At 40.7% G+C, this 15,087-nt stretch overlaps 1 protein-coding gene across 1 annotated transcript in view; it reads right to left on the reverse strand.

Moving 5' to 3' along the window:
- The window catches only part of LOC131474194 (protocadherin-15-like), a 260,291-nt gene that overhangs the window by 40,131 nt on the left and 205,073 nt on the right, over window positions 1-15,087 (reverse strand). Inside the window, exons 26-27 of the mRNA XM_058651947.1 lie at window positions 4,796-4,905; window positions 3,750-3,890 (exon numbers count right to left, since the gene is read on the reverse strand). Coding sequence (XP_058507930.1) covers window positions 3,750-3,890; window positions 4,796-4,905 — 251 coding nt within the window. The remainder of the gene's footprint in view (window positions 1-3,749; window positions 3,891-4,795; window positions 4,906-15,087) is intronic.

Here is a 15,087-nt window from a genome sequence, read left to right on the forward strand (position 1 = left end):
ACAGACAGTATGCAGAAGATAATCATGGGGGAGACGGAGGCTCAAGATGTGTTTCCATCAAATGGAACCATTCAGTTTGGTACAGTAGGTATTTGTTTGCTTTTCCATTAGGAATAGTGCCAAAATAACCAGCCCAAACTGTTCCATTTTCAGCCCTCTTCCACTGGAGTACCAGAGTAAAATGGTACGTATGGTCAGGGTGGAGCTCAACTGGCTCCACCCACGACAGTCAGCTGATCAGCAGAGAAATCGAGTTTTGAGGCCATATACGTGTCATTCCCACGGAACGACCGTCCACCAGTCACAGGCGACGTTCACCAGCACGTCACACGTTTGTGTCGTCAGCTTCTCAGTACCGTAATTCCTAAACGGTAGAATAACTTCCAGATTTGACAATTCTACAGCCATAAATATCTAAATAAATCCAGGCAGCCTGATTATCATGATGATCATAAGAGGGTTGCACATCATGATGACAAGAAAAGAGTGACATAAATGCAGACCATTTACTCCTGACACACTATCATTACACATGTACATCTGAGCATGTGCAGACTGGCCACATGTGTTATATATGTGTAGAGTCCTAATGGGGAAACAGTCTCGTAATTGTCTGATAATTTAAATCCAATATGGGCTCATTAATGACAGGAGTGATGTCCTGATCTGCATGACAAAAAACACAAGTGAGACGAGCGAGGAGAGAAACAACTAACTGCCGAAAGCAGTTGTCAGTGTGATGACGCCTCTTAAGCTCCCGTCCCCGTGTGCGAGAGAGAAAGTCCTCGACTTTACATCAATCACACAAGTGTGTGTGTGCATTGTGTACTTGTAATTGGTGTCAGGATGTGAGAGACAGATGGTGCGAGCGGGGAAGAAGCAGAGAGAAGAGGTCATTGATTATTCATTGGAAGCTCAAATGGATTGAGAGTGAGGTATGAAAGCCATTTGCTTTTGGAACTTTGTCCATCATTACGGCAAACTTTTGTCAGTAAACTGGATTTAAAGCGGCCTAATGGTATCCAAACTGTCAAGACTTCAAACAAAGTGCCTTCTGAGTGTAGAAGAGGCAAATCGCAGGGTAACTTCCAATATGATTCACAATACATCAGTGGTCCCCCAAGAATGGTTTGCAGGAGATTATTTGGATTTCCCCAACCATTTAGTGAAGATTTATGTGTGTGTGTTTCAGTCTTAAATTAGTTTCTACATTATGTATGAATTTGATTTTTGTCATGATTTATATTGTGATTTGAGTCCCAATAGTTTCTTATCATTAAAAATAGGTCGCCATATCGAAGGTTTGGGAAAAACACACATGAGCAACAATAACAATATCGCAGGTGTGTCTATAGGTACAAGGAGTCAAGCAGAAATTATATAAATAATAATTATTTTTCCTTTAAGGAAATGCAAAAGATGTTTGTTTGTCCATTGTGGGTATAAACAACAATTCACACAATAAGGTGATTCTACACTGATAAAAATTAATAAGTAGATTTATTTTATGTTCAATTTTCTGCCAAATGAAAATAATTCCACTAAAATTTTACACAGAGACGGCCATTTTGGACCACCATGCTCCTACCGAAGCCCGGAATGGACAAACTAATCATCTTTTTTGTTTGTTTTTATGCTAACTGAAGGCAAAAATGTTCTCCAACACACATGGAAGGGAAGAGTGAGGCGAGGGATATTCAGCTGCAACATGTACACACTGTACCTTTAAAATATATAGCTTAGCATTTTTTTTTTTTTTTAAATGAATTGTATTATTTTGTACACTACTTGTTTCATCATATTGTATTCATGTCACTGCCTATTTCATTGATGTATTTTGCATTTTATTTAATTTTAATTTACATGTTAGTATTTTTGAAGCACTTTGAAGCAGAATTGCAATTTTTGGAGAGAGATCTAGAAGAAGGGTGAGATACATTCAGGAGGAGGAGGACAACAGGTTGTTTCTATCTAGTTTGTGTCATGCACAACAAGGCCTAAATAACGGGAACACACTGTTCCCTTATTAACCAAACGTTTGCTATGATTAATGTTTCGTCGCCCTCCCTCGCTTTGGGGGTGGTGGTCTGACTAAATTATAATAAATGGTCTATTTCCTATTTTGTTCGACCCTCGTGACGAAATTGGACACGACGATTTTGAGGATTTATGATACTGTTGATTTTCCAAGCTGCTGCGATGTCAGTGAGATTAATCATATTTTTTGGGGATTGTTTTTAATAATCATCGTAATTGCAAATTAAGAGCCGTCTTTCCTCTCCTGGTGGTGCACACACCACAGGCAGTCAATTAAAACTCAGGGAGGTCCTTGATTAAAGGGCCGAAATGTCAAAACATCCAATAGCTGTGTCGCGATTCTGTACAAAATATGTGAGTTGGCATCTGTGTTTAGTCAACAACTGGCATTTAAATCAAAGAATTTTAATTCAAATCATATTTAAGCAGTGTTTTTGTCAGTTCTGACACTCGACTGGAGGAGGTACACGAGTAGAAAACTCGTGTCAAATAAAGGTTTTTAGAATCATTTAAAAATGTGCATGTGAATGTAATCATGTTTGAAGAGAGTCATAAACATTTGTCTTTTCAGATCACATCATTTGAAGACACTTTTCTCTAATTACTTCTCTGGTAACTTCTCCCACAGTTCAGCTCAAACACAAATGAGGGCTCAATTCATTTTCAATGGACAAGGTGGAGGAAAAAAGTCAAAGTTGTTTCCTATGTAGCAAGAAATGTCTTAGTTGAGCCAAATTGTTTGATGGAGGAGGAGACGGAGACCAAAAGAAAGACAGAAATATTGGGAATTGCTGACTCAGCAATAATAATAATACAGAAAACAGGACAACAATCGTTGGAATCAGCGTTCCCAACTTATTAAACATGTGTCAGTCATAGACTCTTCATACAAAATGGATGCAGTCTTCCACAGTTTCCTTCTGAAGCCAACCAGGTAATAAGAATGTATTAAACTGCCAGCAGGGGGCGACACTGCTGGTTGCAAAAAGAAGTCAGTTTGAATGGAAGATTATGGGAAAATAAGCTTCTCATTGAGATTTAACATCAGCAAACAAGAAGTTAATGGTCTGTTGACGTCAACTTTGTAAATTATGAACCCATTTAGACACTAACTTAAGGCACATGTGATTGGACACCAGTGTGATTAACAGCTGGTGTCGTCCAATCGGAGCCTAGTTTCATGTGTTGTGTGTAAACTGCCTACGTCAACATAGCGTTGTCGAAATGGCGTCACATTGTCCATCCGCTGTTTATGGGTTAGTCCATCGGAGCTCAGGACAGAGAGCTGCGACGCTGTACTGACAGTGTTTTAAAAAAAATCTGTGGCTGAAACTCAACAATCGTCTGTTTAGAAATCCACAGGGACTGCACTTGTGCTGCCAAGTCAACAGCACATCTTATTTTTCAAATGCCTTCCCTCCAGCAAGAGGACTGGTTTAGTGTCTCTGTGATTATTTTAGCACCGACTATAAACGCAATGAGAAAAAGAAAAAGAAGAAAAACAACGGCTCCATGTATTCCTGGATAATGTGATAATAAAAATGAAAGATAAAAATAGCCCGTGTGAGAGAGAGAGAGAGATAATTCCTACAAACTGTATTTAATTGTAAACTGTCACAGTGAAGGATTATGATAAAATAGAAATTCATCACCTGGAATCACATGAAACATCATTTCAGCCCACACATGTTTTTTGTTTTTTTTCTTCTTACTTTTGGAAGGAACGCGCAGGTTGGACATGACAACGAGCATGGAGTCTGCCTGGACCCTGAGGACGTAGCTGGTCATGTTTTCATAATCCAGAGGTTGAGCAGTGGAGATGACGCCCGTTCTGTTGTTCACCTGAAAATGACCTGGAAACAAATAAGAAAAAATGTGCACTTGTCACTCTACTGTTAAAAAATCACTCTTCACAGTCTGTAGTGAGGGGCAGAAAACACATAAAAATGCCCCTGAAAACTCCAAAAAGTGATAGTTTTTCTCTGCATATAATTTTTCTCCTTCTTCCCAAAAGAACGCCTTCCAGCGTTTGTGCCCGCCCACTGCTCCATTGACTTCCAGTGAAGCTGAGCTACCCTGGAAGTGACGTTTTTGCCGCATTTTATACAACTACTGTCACGCTCACTGCACTGAAATGTAACTTCAACACAGAACATATTTGACGACATTTTAGAGGAAGCTGAGCTTCCCTTGCTGTCTTAGAGCACTGCAGTAGATACACCAATTTTTATCACAACATGAATATGTTTTAATATTTTACACTAAAGTGTGAAGATTGGTACCTGGATCATCAAATAGCATTACTATAGACACTGGTTTACACCTGGAAAATGTAGTTTAGGGCTTTAGTCACACTTTAAATAGCAGTGCACCAGATACAGGCACACATGGCTTTGAAAGGAAAAGACAAGCAGGTTTGTGACCCAGTTGGAGTTTGCATGTTCTCACCACGTGTGCATGGGTTTTCTCGGGGTTCTCTGGTTTCCTCCAAAAACATGCAGAGGTTAATTAAGGTGTGTCTGTGAGAGAATGATGTTTGTCTGTATGTGTTGACTCTGCGATGGACTGGCAACCTGTCGATGGACTGGCAACCTGTCGATGAACTCTGATTGGCTCAATTCATGTTACATCCAAACACACCGTACCCTGTGCCTCCCTCTGTGCCTGGATTACACGCCGCATAAGCAGGAAGTGGAGTTGTACTATAAATTGTTTCAATAGAGCCTGGAGTGTGACTGATATGATCTGTGGCACATACCCAGTTCATTTCCTGACACAATAGAGTAGAAGATGGTTTGATTGATAGCAGCGGCGAGAATCGTCCCCACCGGTGTGCCCACTGGAGCCAGCTCACTCACCGGAGGAAACCTGAGGGAAAAAAACAACACAAATCACAAAACACGTTATAGAACCTGAAGGATCAATACAGAGGAGTCGAGCAACTGGAAGATCAATATCACAGATGCAGCAGAACAATGATGTTTAAAAACATCAAAGTAATTCATCACTGAAAAATTAACAAAAACTGCTAAAATAAGATCTATTCCGACAGCACAGGGAATCAATCAAGAGTTTCTAGATGACAAAATAAATGGGCTAATTTAATTTATTACACCAATTCCCTGTTTTAAATTGAATCCCTAAAATGGAAACACTTAAGTATAAATTTCAATTAACGCACACATTAACGACTAATCGTCTTATGTATAATCAGTTGTTGACTATAAACTAATATAGATATTTAAAATATCCATTGCATTTAATCATACTATAATACTTATTATGATGTGTGGTTTTTCTCTCTCTGGACGTCTGGGAATATTGTTTCACAACCACTGCTATACAGAGAAAGTTAACAGTGTACGTCTCTTGACAAAGTTCTGTATTTTATCATGAATATTAATATTTTTTTCTGTAATATGACTTTTCAAATTAGCTTTAAAAGACATAACATAATGTAAAAGTGTAATACAACTAATTATTTTTAGTTTATGAGTCACTTTATCGTCACCAGTCTCCAGATAACAGCCCCACAGATAAAGGTGCATCACTATATTTCTATTTACTACCTTGTAAATGCAAAAAATGGGTTTATGTCTAAGGGAGTAAAGATATTTTTTAGGGGGGGGGGGCTTATAAATAAAACAATCCACAAGTGTTTGGTCTAATCTCAAAAAAACATGTTTAGTGAGGATATGAGCGTGCACCAGCCTGAATGTGGCTTTGGTGTATATATCAGCAGCAGGAAATATTGCAGGCTTTGTATCTGAGCCTGGCACTCAGGAAAGGAAACCTCTCATTTTTCTGCTCAGTCCTTTGCTTTGACTCTGAATTACACGCTCATGAGCTCCGTGGAAGTGACCGCAAGCGCGTGATTGAGGATTGGAGCAGCTGAGATGAGGTTTCTCTGCGGGGTCGCTGGACTCTGTCTCCACGTGATGAAGCAGAGGAGCTTAGTGATTCCAGAGAAACTCTGTGTTCAGCCTTTACAGAGAGAAAGAGAGAGAGAAGCCAAGCAGCACAGGTTGTTTGTTTGTCTGAGTGAAGATGCTCACTGACTGCTTCCTTCTTTCTGGGGATGAAACAATCAGCTGGGAGGAGACCGCTGGGCACATCCAGTATAAACGGATAAATGAGATCTTTTAGATGGGGAAGTTGGGTTTTCACTGGGAGGAGTTGTGGAAAAGCTGCTTAAAGGTAAAAAAAAAAATGGCTCTGTTTCCAAACCATTTTATTCAACAATTGAATTTGTGCGTAGAAAAAAACAAGAAGTACAAACGTACACTCACAACATTGACAAAAAGAAAGGGGAAAAATATAACAAAACAATACCAGGGAGAACAACCGAGGTCATTAAAACAAGAGAGACAAGCACAAGTAAAAGCAAGAAAAGAAATGTTAATCATTCATGTGGATGTTTTTGGTCTTTTGGGGAATTGGGAGGATTTTACTTGAGTAACACATCAAGCATATGTTGAAATAAGCACATAAAGAAAAAAAGATGTATTTTCTTCCACCTTCCACAATTATATATACTCACAATATATTTTATTTAATATATTGTGAGTATATATAATTGTGGAAGACAGACAGGCAGACAGACAGCAAATAGAGAGAAATCTTTCCACCTTGTGTTTTAACTTGATTTAAGATTTCTATTAAGTTTAAGGATTCATGCACAAAACGAGCTTCAGTCTCATCCTATTAAATCGCAGGACCATGAATATATAGTTTGGATGATAATAATTCATAGACTGACACATTTTCCAGACTTAGTATGTTTGTGACTGTGAGGCTGCTCTGAAACCGCTGTGGTGATGCAGACGACTGGTGTATCTGGAGCAGAATTTATGCTTTTTATTTTAAACGAAAACGTGATATCACCTGAGTTACGACACAGATCAGCTGAGATTAGATGCCTCCAGTCCATGTTTATATCCGCTGAAGAAGAGCTTGGGCCTGAAACGTCACCTGGTTGGTGATCAGGTTTTTTTTTAGTGGGAGCAGTGCCTGGCATGCACATATTTTTTTGCAGTTCCTCATGTAGTCGACGCTGCCCAGCCCCCCGGTCTTTACCGACAATGGATGTGCGTGCCTGTGCACACTTCCTCTACTGCTTTTATCCCTCTATAGTCCTTGCTGACCCCCTCACTTCCAACTATTTTTTTTTACTACATGCAAAATAAAATTAAATGAAAACTTAGTCAGCCAAAACTTTCCCTTCGGGGGTTGATTGTTATTTTATGGACTAGATCCTTCTTTATATGATTGCAGTGTTAAGAGCCAGAGCAGGAGGAGCAGGATGAGAGAAAAGAAGAAACAGAACATGTACAGCAACAGAGAAGTGCATTTGCTGAAAGACTTCACAGGTGTTGAGACAATGAATGACACTGTCTCCACTGCTCACTGATGTAAAATGTTTTTTTCCCTTTTTTTGGACAAATTTCAGGTCTAACAGCCACCACAGAATATGTGTTTACCCTTGTCAAATTTTAAGAGGCAAAGGGTTGCAAACAGTAAAACCTTGAAAAAAAGAGAAAGAGTCGTATATCCATCCTGGAGGCAGCAGTTAGTGTCTCAGGAGAAAAAACAATTCCCCAAGGACATCTCAAGTTGAGAATGACTCTGGAAAATACAAGCCATTCTCCAAGACAGAGGATGATATACAGTAGCAGACAATTGTGAGAGATAATATTGCTGAGTGAATGCTGCGGTGGAAGGACTGCGAGCGTATCTGCGACAAAGCCTCTCACACAAAAAAACACACAGTGCTGTTATTGACATATGAATAATGTGCTGTTTGGATAATACTAAATGACTTCTGTTCAGCTTCACTCTAGGTGTATTGTCAGGCTGTCGCCAGATAATTGGCTGCATCTGTGGCGTTTGTGAGCATGAAGCTCCTCTATGAGTGTGGGCTTCACATTTAAGTAGATCATCTGCTTTTTGGCTCAGGAGGAGGCTAATAAAAGGCTTTGGAGCAGTGTGGCCACAGTGAGGCGCAGCAGAGCCTGACATGTCACTCCACATTCATCACCATCACTGATTGTACATGCACTCATATTATACTTTTAATACACTTTTCAGGAATCAGTGTTTCTGTTGAGATGAACAGCCCAGAAATGGGGGATGTCATTAGTGGGATGAGTCTTTTTAGCAGGTTGAGTGGGATATTGCTTAAAATCCTCTTCACACCTCGATTTTAACCAACTAATTAATGCATTGTCACAGAAATCATCCAATCATAATGATTGGCACACAGTTTGTGCGCAGAAGACAATGCCTTGTTAAATCCAAGGAGACAGTTGCAGCAACGTTATGGCAGAAAGGTTGTCAACAACAGGTGTTGGTCGCAAAAGCTACGGCCAAGAGAAAGAATGATGATCCAACACCAGAGTGATCATCGGTGTTGTGTTTGAATGGTGGCGACAGAAAGGGCTTCAAAATGATGAACTGTTTTTACTGGACATATAGGTTATACTGTCTAGGTGATCTTTTGTGACTCTTTTGAGAGTATTTTTATTTATTTTTTCGGCATCACGTTGTCATTTAAACAAGTATCCAAAAAAAGTTAGCGTCACTGAAAAGTACCGAACGTTAGCGATGCTGCGCAGTGCTCGTGAATCCGTGTTCGTTGCGTGTTCCTGTCCTTCAGACGTTAAAACACGTTAAAATCTTCAGTTCAACGCCATCGAGGGTTAGGGTTTGGAAGGAGCTTGGACTTTTGAATTCACAATGTAGCCCGCTGTAACTGTTTTTCCACGATCTCGGTCTTTTGCCATAGAGTTACTTGTCCAGACTGCATTCTGGAAACTTACAGCTTGTGAGGGACAGACACATAGGGCATCAGGCAGCTGTTTATGCAAACATTGTTGGCGGATCATGCATTTTCAATATCAGACATTCATTGATCATGAAAATAAAACATGATTCTAATTCGAATCATCTATGAAACTTTTTGCGTGTGCTTCTTGGTGTTTTCAGCCCTGGTGCATCATCTGATAAAATTGTTAATAAAGAGCAATAATTAATCCTCGAAGGATGTATGAATGGTTCTGATGGATGTTGGCACAAAGCTTGACATGGTTCTTTCAGTCCAAAAAGTAAGTGAAGTTAAAAACGCTGAAACTCTGTTTACTGGTCGAGATGTTTTATTTTCATTCCTGCTTATTGATTTCTCCCCCCCCATTTATTAATGATCACTCTAGAGAGGATCACGCTTCATCTCAGATTCCCAGAATCTATTTCTTCCCTAACTCTACAAATTATGCCAACAAAAATCACAAAAATACTGTATACCAAAAAATATTTTCATACATTTCTAGGTCATAGCTTTTTCTCGCAGGTTTGTCACGGTTATGCAACTTTTAGATGTATATTTAAACCGCAGCTTCTCTCTGATGAGTACATTATGATTTCAGATCATATTTGTGTTCTTTTCCCCGTGGAGACGGATACAGTTTCTCCGCCAGACTCTTGTAATTTGGTATACACCTAATGAAATTTAAAGTAGGTGACAAATATTCGCTGAAATTACTCATACTCTGCGGGCTCCTTGGAAACAAAAGTATTTTTATATATGTTCTAGATTGCATAGAAACAAGATTTTGACTGTTTTCCTCCTCAGCTTTCAACAAAAAGCCCACACATTGTCTATTTTAGGCACTGAGCTTTTGGTTTTGATATTTATCTTTACTGACCAATTCTTGGGTTTCTCTCTCTCTGTTCTTTGGTTGTGAGTCAGGTAAGGATGGAGGGCTGTGTGGAGAATCATACAACACCAGGCCTCACGCTGTGATTGCCAGGTTGAGGCAGAACTGACATGTTACCTCTGCCTTGCAAAGTGGCTCTGCCTGAGGGTTATACGCTGCACAAGTGTTTAAAGGTGCATTCACGACAGGCGGGATGACAAAAAGGTACAGTAGAAGTAGGATGGTTAGATGCAGTCTGATCTCATCTGATAATTCAGTGGGTTATGAGTGCAACAAACAAGAGGACATCTCTGAGCATCACTTCCTTCCCAAAGTATGAAAGGGAACTACAGTGACCTTTGCATAGATGAAAGAAAAAACTTTCAGAGTTTTCTCTCTTTACTGTTGAAGTGGATGGAGCCATTCTACTCCAATTTAAATTCAAAATACAAAAAGCACGTCTGTTTGGGTTGCTGGAGAAACATGGTTGTGTAAGATGGGGGCCTAAAGAAAGCAAGGACCTTAGTGGAAGTACACATAAAAGGCTTATTGTATAAAAGTCTGTAGGAAACTAAACAAATACATATTTAAAGTGATTGCCTGCCAATAAACCACTCTTAAATAGGATAAGGAGACAATGACTCAATATTAAGTATGGCAACTGCTGTAAAACACCAGAGAAGAGAAAGCAGTAGAAGAAGGGTTTTGTTTTCCTTTGAAATCCCAGTTCCCACACTGAGACTTGTTTATTGCGTGCTGCAAAGTAGGTGAATTCAGAGTCAGGTGTGTGTCATGTAATACCACAGAGCAGGGCCAAAGCTACCTTTAAATTTCTTTCATATTCAGATCGGGGGGGATCCTATGCAGAGCAGCGACAGAGCGATAAAGAAAAGCAGAAGATGTTGACGTGTCTGTAGGCAACGGCAGAGACTTCTCGTGTCAACATGAGCGAGGATGAGTGACACTGCGCTGCGAAGTGTGGGCGTCTCACGGGTGTTAGCGAGCGCTTTGCCCCAGGGCCACTGGTGGAGTGACGCCTACGAGGTGAGCCAGAGCCGGGTAAACCTTGTCGCGCGCCGCAGAGACCATGGAGACTTTCTTTCTACCTCACCGTCACACTCATGTTCATGCATCCATGCTACTACATTGTCATTTGAAAAGGAGCAAGTATTTTCGAGGTCAGATGAGCATTTTAGCTCAGTTTTTAGAAATGATCTGCGAACCCAACGAGCCTGAAAACATACATCACATTCTGCATTGAGGTAAACTCATGCTGGTGTAAACACGAGGCTGATTATCTCACCTCCAGTCCAGTTGTTTGGAATAATCCACCCTAATCTAGCGTTTGTTTCAACCTAGCGGGGTCTGTTGGTCAAAAACATAATATGTGATTTCACAAAGTAGAAGAATGCAACGATGGAGGACATCCAGCATTCCACGTTCTTTCTTTTTGGAATGCAGCCATTTGTCACAAGAAAACAAGTGTTGTTTGAGGGATGGCTTCAGGCTGCACGCCAACGTTTTTCCCTACCGTCACACATTATGGATAAAACTCTGTTGACAAACGGGACTGCAGTGAAGCCGTACCACTCGGTTTGTTACCCCAACAGAAGGGTGCCAAAAAATGGGAAGGTACAGATTGGTTTTGGACTGTTTTTGCATGCATCCCCACTGAAAATCACCACTATTCTAAGGCCATGTACAGTATTTACATGGCTTGCCTTACACCAGTGGTGTCAAACTGGCGGCCCGTGGACCACATCACTTATAGTGTTATAATGAAATCATGGCCCGCAACCTCCACAGAATATAATACGAACTATATTTAGCAGCAATATTTTATTTAGTGTTTTAATTACAGATGCCCATGTTGTTATTTACTTCATTTCACATTTATTTGTGTCTGTTTTTGATATTAATAGATTTATTTCGCATCATACACGTTTTAAGTATGCATCAAAACAAAGACTTTTACTTTTAAATTTGTGAAATATCATCATGTATATCTTTATTGTGTTATCATGATGGACTATTGTGGTATAATTTTAAGATCATATTGCCCATTCGCTACTGTACAGTTGTTTTTCCCACTTTTTTCTCCAGATCGGCCCCCTCGTCGGCCCCCAGTTCATTTGAGTTTGACACCGCCGCCTTACGCCATGCCGTGTTGGTCGCGATGCTCATTAAGGTCCGACAATAACTTGGAGGAAAAGTGACCTTTGTCCTTCACTGGCAACTACTGCTGTATCTTAATGACTTTGAACAAATATCACTAACACCTGGAACTGCTGCGGACGCAACATTTATACTGTTGCCTCGTTAAAAAAAAAATCTGTCCATAAAATCATTTACGTGCTAAATGTCAGCGTGTGCACGACGTGCTTTACTTTCCCAAACTATCCAAACCCACTGAAAGTTCATGTCGATATACGCGCCGCGCCGCTCATTTAATGCAATATAATTTTACAGTTTGAGCTGTAGTGTTCTACTGACAGATGGGAGAGATTTAAAGATTACAGGTTATGTTTGGCAAGACAGAAGAGGGATGGAGAAGTGGAAGGAAGAATGGCAAATAAGAAAAGGATTTAAAAGAAGTGAGAAAAAAATCCTCAAAACCACATACGATATTTGAAAGGTTGTGGGAAATAGTCGAGGGTCTGACAGCCAGGGCGTAACAAAGTGAGCAAGAGTCAATTCTCTGAATGTACTGTGGATTACTGTCTTTGAGAAAGAACTTGAGATTAATGCCTCCACCTGTCAAGTAACAATTTATACCCGCGTCAGTCCAGACTTGAATTATACAGCATATGCAGTAGTGCGCATCTTTTAAATGTAAGGAAACGTCTGCTGCGTTCAAACCCCAATCAAATAAGTTCACACAATGCAGATTAAGCCGATCACTTCCACATGAATCTCTATGAAGCAGTCTGGCCGGAGACGTCAAGAAGCACCCATTTAAAGTTTCAGAAGTGGACGGTTACTCGAAATGCTGAGGAAACCCACAACTCACCGTTTGCCATCAAACAACATATTATATCATAGAGCGTTTCACAAAACTGCAGGATGAGTCCCACGCATGCTGAAACTCTGGCGTAGGACGGCGAAGAAGAAGGCAAAAAAATGTGTCCATGCTGTTATTAATGTGTACTGCCTTAAGCTGCACCTCTGTTGCTAGAAATGCAATGAGGAAATACATTCTAGACTTCTTTTTTTTTTACAGCCCCACACATCTCATCTGATCTCGTTCCTTCCTGAGCTTTTCCTCTGATCACCTGTCCGCATGGTCAGGAGAGAAAGATGGAAAACATTATCAGGGCTGGAACAACAATTACCGTGCAGCACAGACACTTTGTGCCTGATTAGCTGTGTCAGCCCACAGGACAACACTTCACATATCATCCACTCGCTCATTTAGCACACAAAAGGGGACCCGGGCCAGTGAATGTTTGGACACCAGTGGATGAGTCAGCCATCGGAAGCTCGCAATGTGAAATGACCCGGCGCCGTGTAGGTACAGATGCCACCCTGCACATTATACTGTCAAATTACTGCTCCTGCCCTAATAATCTATTCCAGCACACCAACACCTGGTGGCTTCAAACACAGAAAAAAATATTGGTGGCTGACTCAACATCAGAGCACTGGATGAAATATTAAGCCATTTTTCCACTGAGTGGAACGGTTCGGTCTGGTACGGTGCATATTTCTGGCATTTCCATTCGGAATAGCACCAAGATAACCAGTCCCAACTGTTCCATTTTTGGTAACCTTCCCTTCGGGTACCAGAGCTAATAGTACGGTACAGTCCGGGTGGAGCTAGACCGGCTCCACCAGTGGACCAGTGTTTCTTCAACATCCACAGTCTACTCTAATACAACGCTTGACGCCTTGTTGTGACAAAACAGTCACAAACCGAGCAAGACAAAAGAGCTGCTGGATGGCCTCCTCTGTTGTCTGCTGTGTTGCCTTCAATGTTGTTGTTGTCACACCGGTACGACACCACGCCCACACCCTGCCTACCAAGTAAAGGTACTGTTCTCATTCGAAAACACAAGCCTGACCCAAGGATTTACCGTTCCAAACCGTACTTTACTGTACTAAACCTGCTTTTGAATGTGTGCAGCCATGTGTCTCTTGTGCCACATTCATAAAAGGTTCCATTTCTGACAACATGAAAACTGGGCCCTCACACCGTAGCAGTTAAGAATTTAAATAACAGACACACTTTCCTTCTTCTTTTGTTAAGCTTTGGCATCAAAACCCCTGCTGCAATGTAAAACAATAATAAAAAATAGGCAAGTCCACAATGATTAGACACCAGAAGCCTTACATTATTATATAGATAGAGGAGAAGAGAAACCCAAAAGTTCAAACAATGAGCGAGCACCGACAGGATCAGACTCAAAGACATGCAGCCATCTGCCATGGCCGGTTGGGGTGAAATAAATCATGGGGGACAGAGGAGAGTTGGAGGAGAAGAGTTGGAGGAGAGAAGAGGAAAGAAGGACCAGGAGAGGACAGGACAAGACAGTTAGTATTCAGTCAGGATTGGTTTCCATTTCTGACAACATGAAAACTGGGCCCTCACACCGTAGCAATTAAGAATTTAAATAATAGACGCAACTTCCTTTGGTCACAAAAGCCGTTCATATAGTCTTCCCCTGGCTTTTCGGCATCGACCTTTACCTGATATTCGGTGCGTATGGAATGTGTGTGACTCGGCATCCGTTAGACAGGTCCAAGTGACGCCTGCCTACTTAGCAGAGACAAGTGAAAGGTCAGTGTGCACCACCGCGGTGTTTAGAGGTTCAAGACTCAGAGCATCGGATTCAAACCTGTGGCTGAAAATCAATCATGCCCTTCAAAGGTATGAAAGACCTCCATACCTTACAACCGTTTCAGTGGAGGGTGGAAGGACTAACAGGATAGAGTGACAAAGCCAGGAATAGATTTAAAGAAAGTGCACCGTGGATTTGGAGCATGTGTGTGTGTGTGTGTGTGTGTGTGTGGGAGGGCACCATGGCAGGTTTACAGCTAAACCTTTGTAGCAAAAACAGCAGCGATGCACGTGCTGGAAAAAAAGAGCTACATGAAGGCTGCCAATAATAGAGCGATGCACTATGAAAGTGTGTCATCTGCCTAATTAAAACTGAATTACAGCTTCTTCTGAATAGCAAATGTAACATGGGTGGATTTGTTTTCATATATAATGTATATATATATATGTGTAAATATACTGTATATACATATATGTAGATATTTATATATACATATATATCGATATACACATATATATATATATATATATATATATATATATATACACACACACACAAAGCTGAGCTGCTGTGTTGCTTCA

This window comes from Solea solea, chromosome 15 (genome assembly GCF_958295425.1).
Source record: "Solea solea chromosome 15, fSolSol10.1, whole genome shotgun sequence".
Lineage (NCBI taxonomy): Eukaryota > Metazoa > Chordata > Actinopteri > Pleuronectiformes > Soleidae > Solea > Solea solea.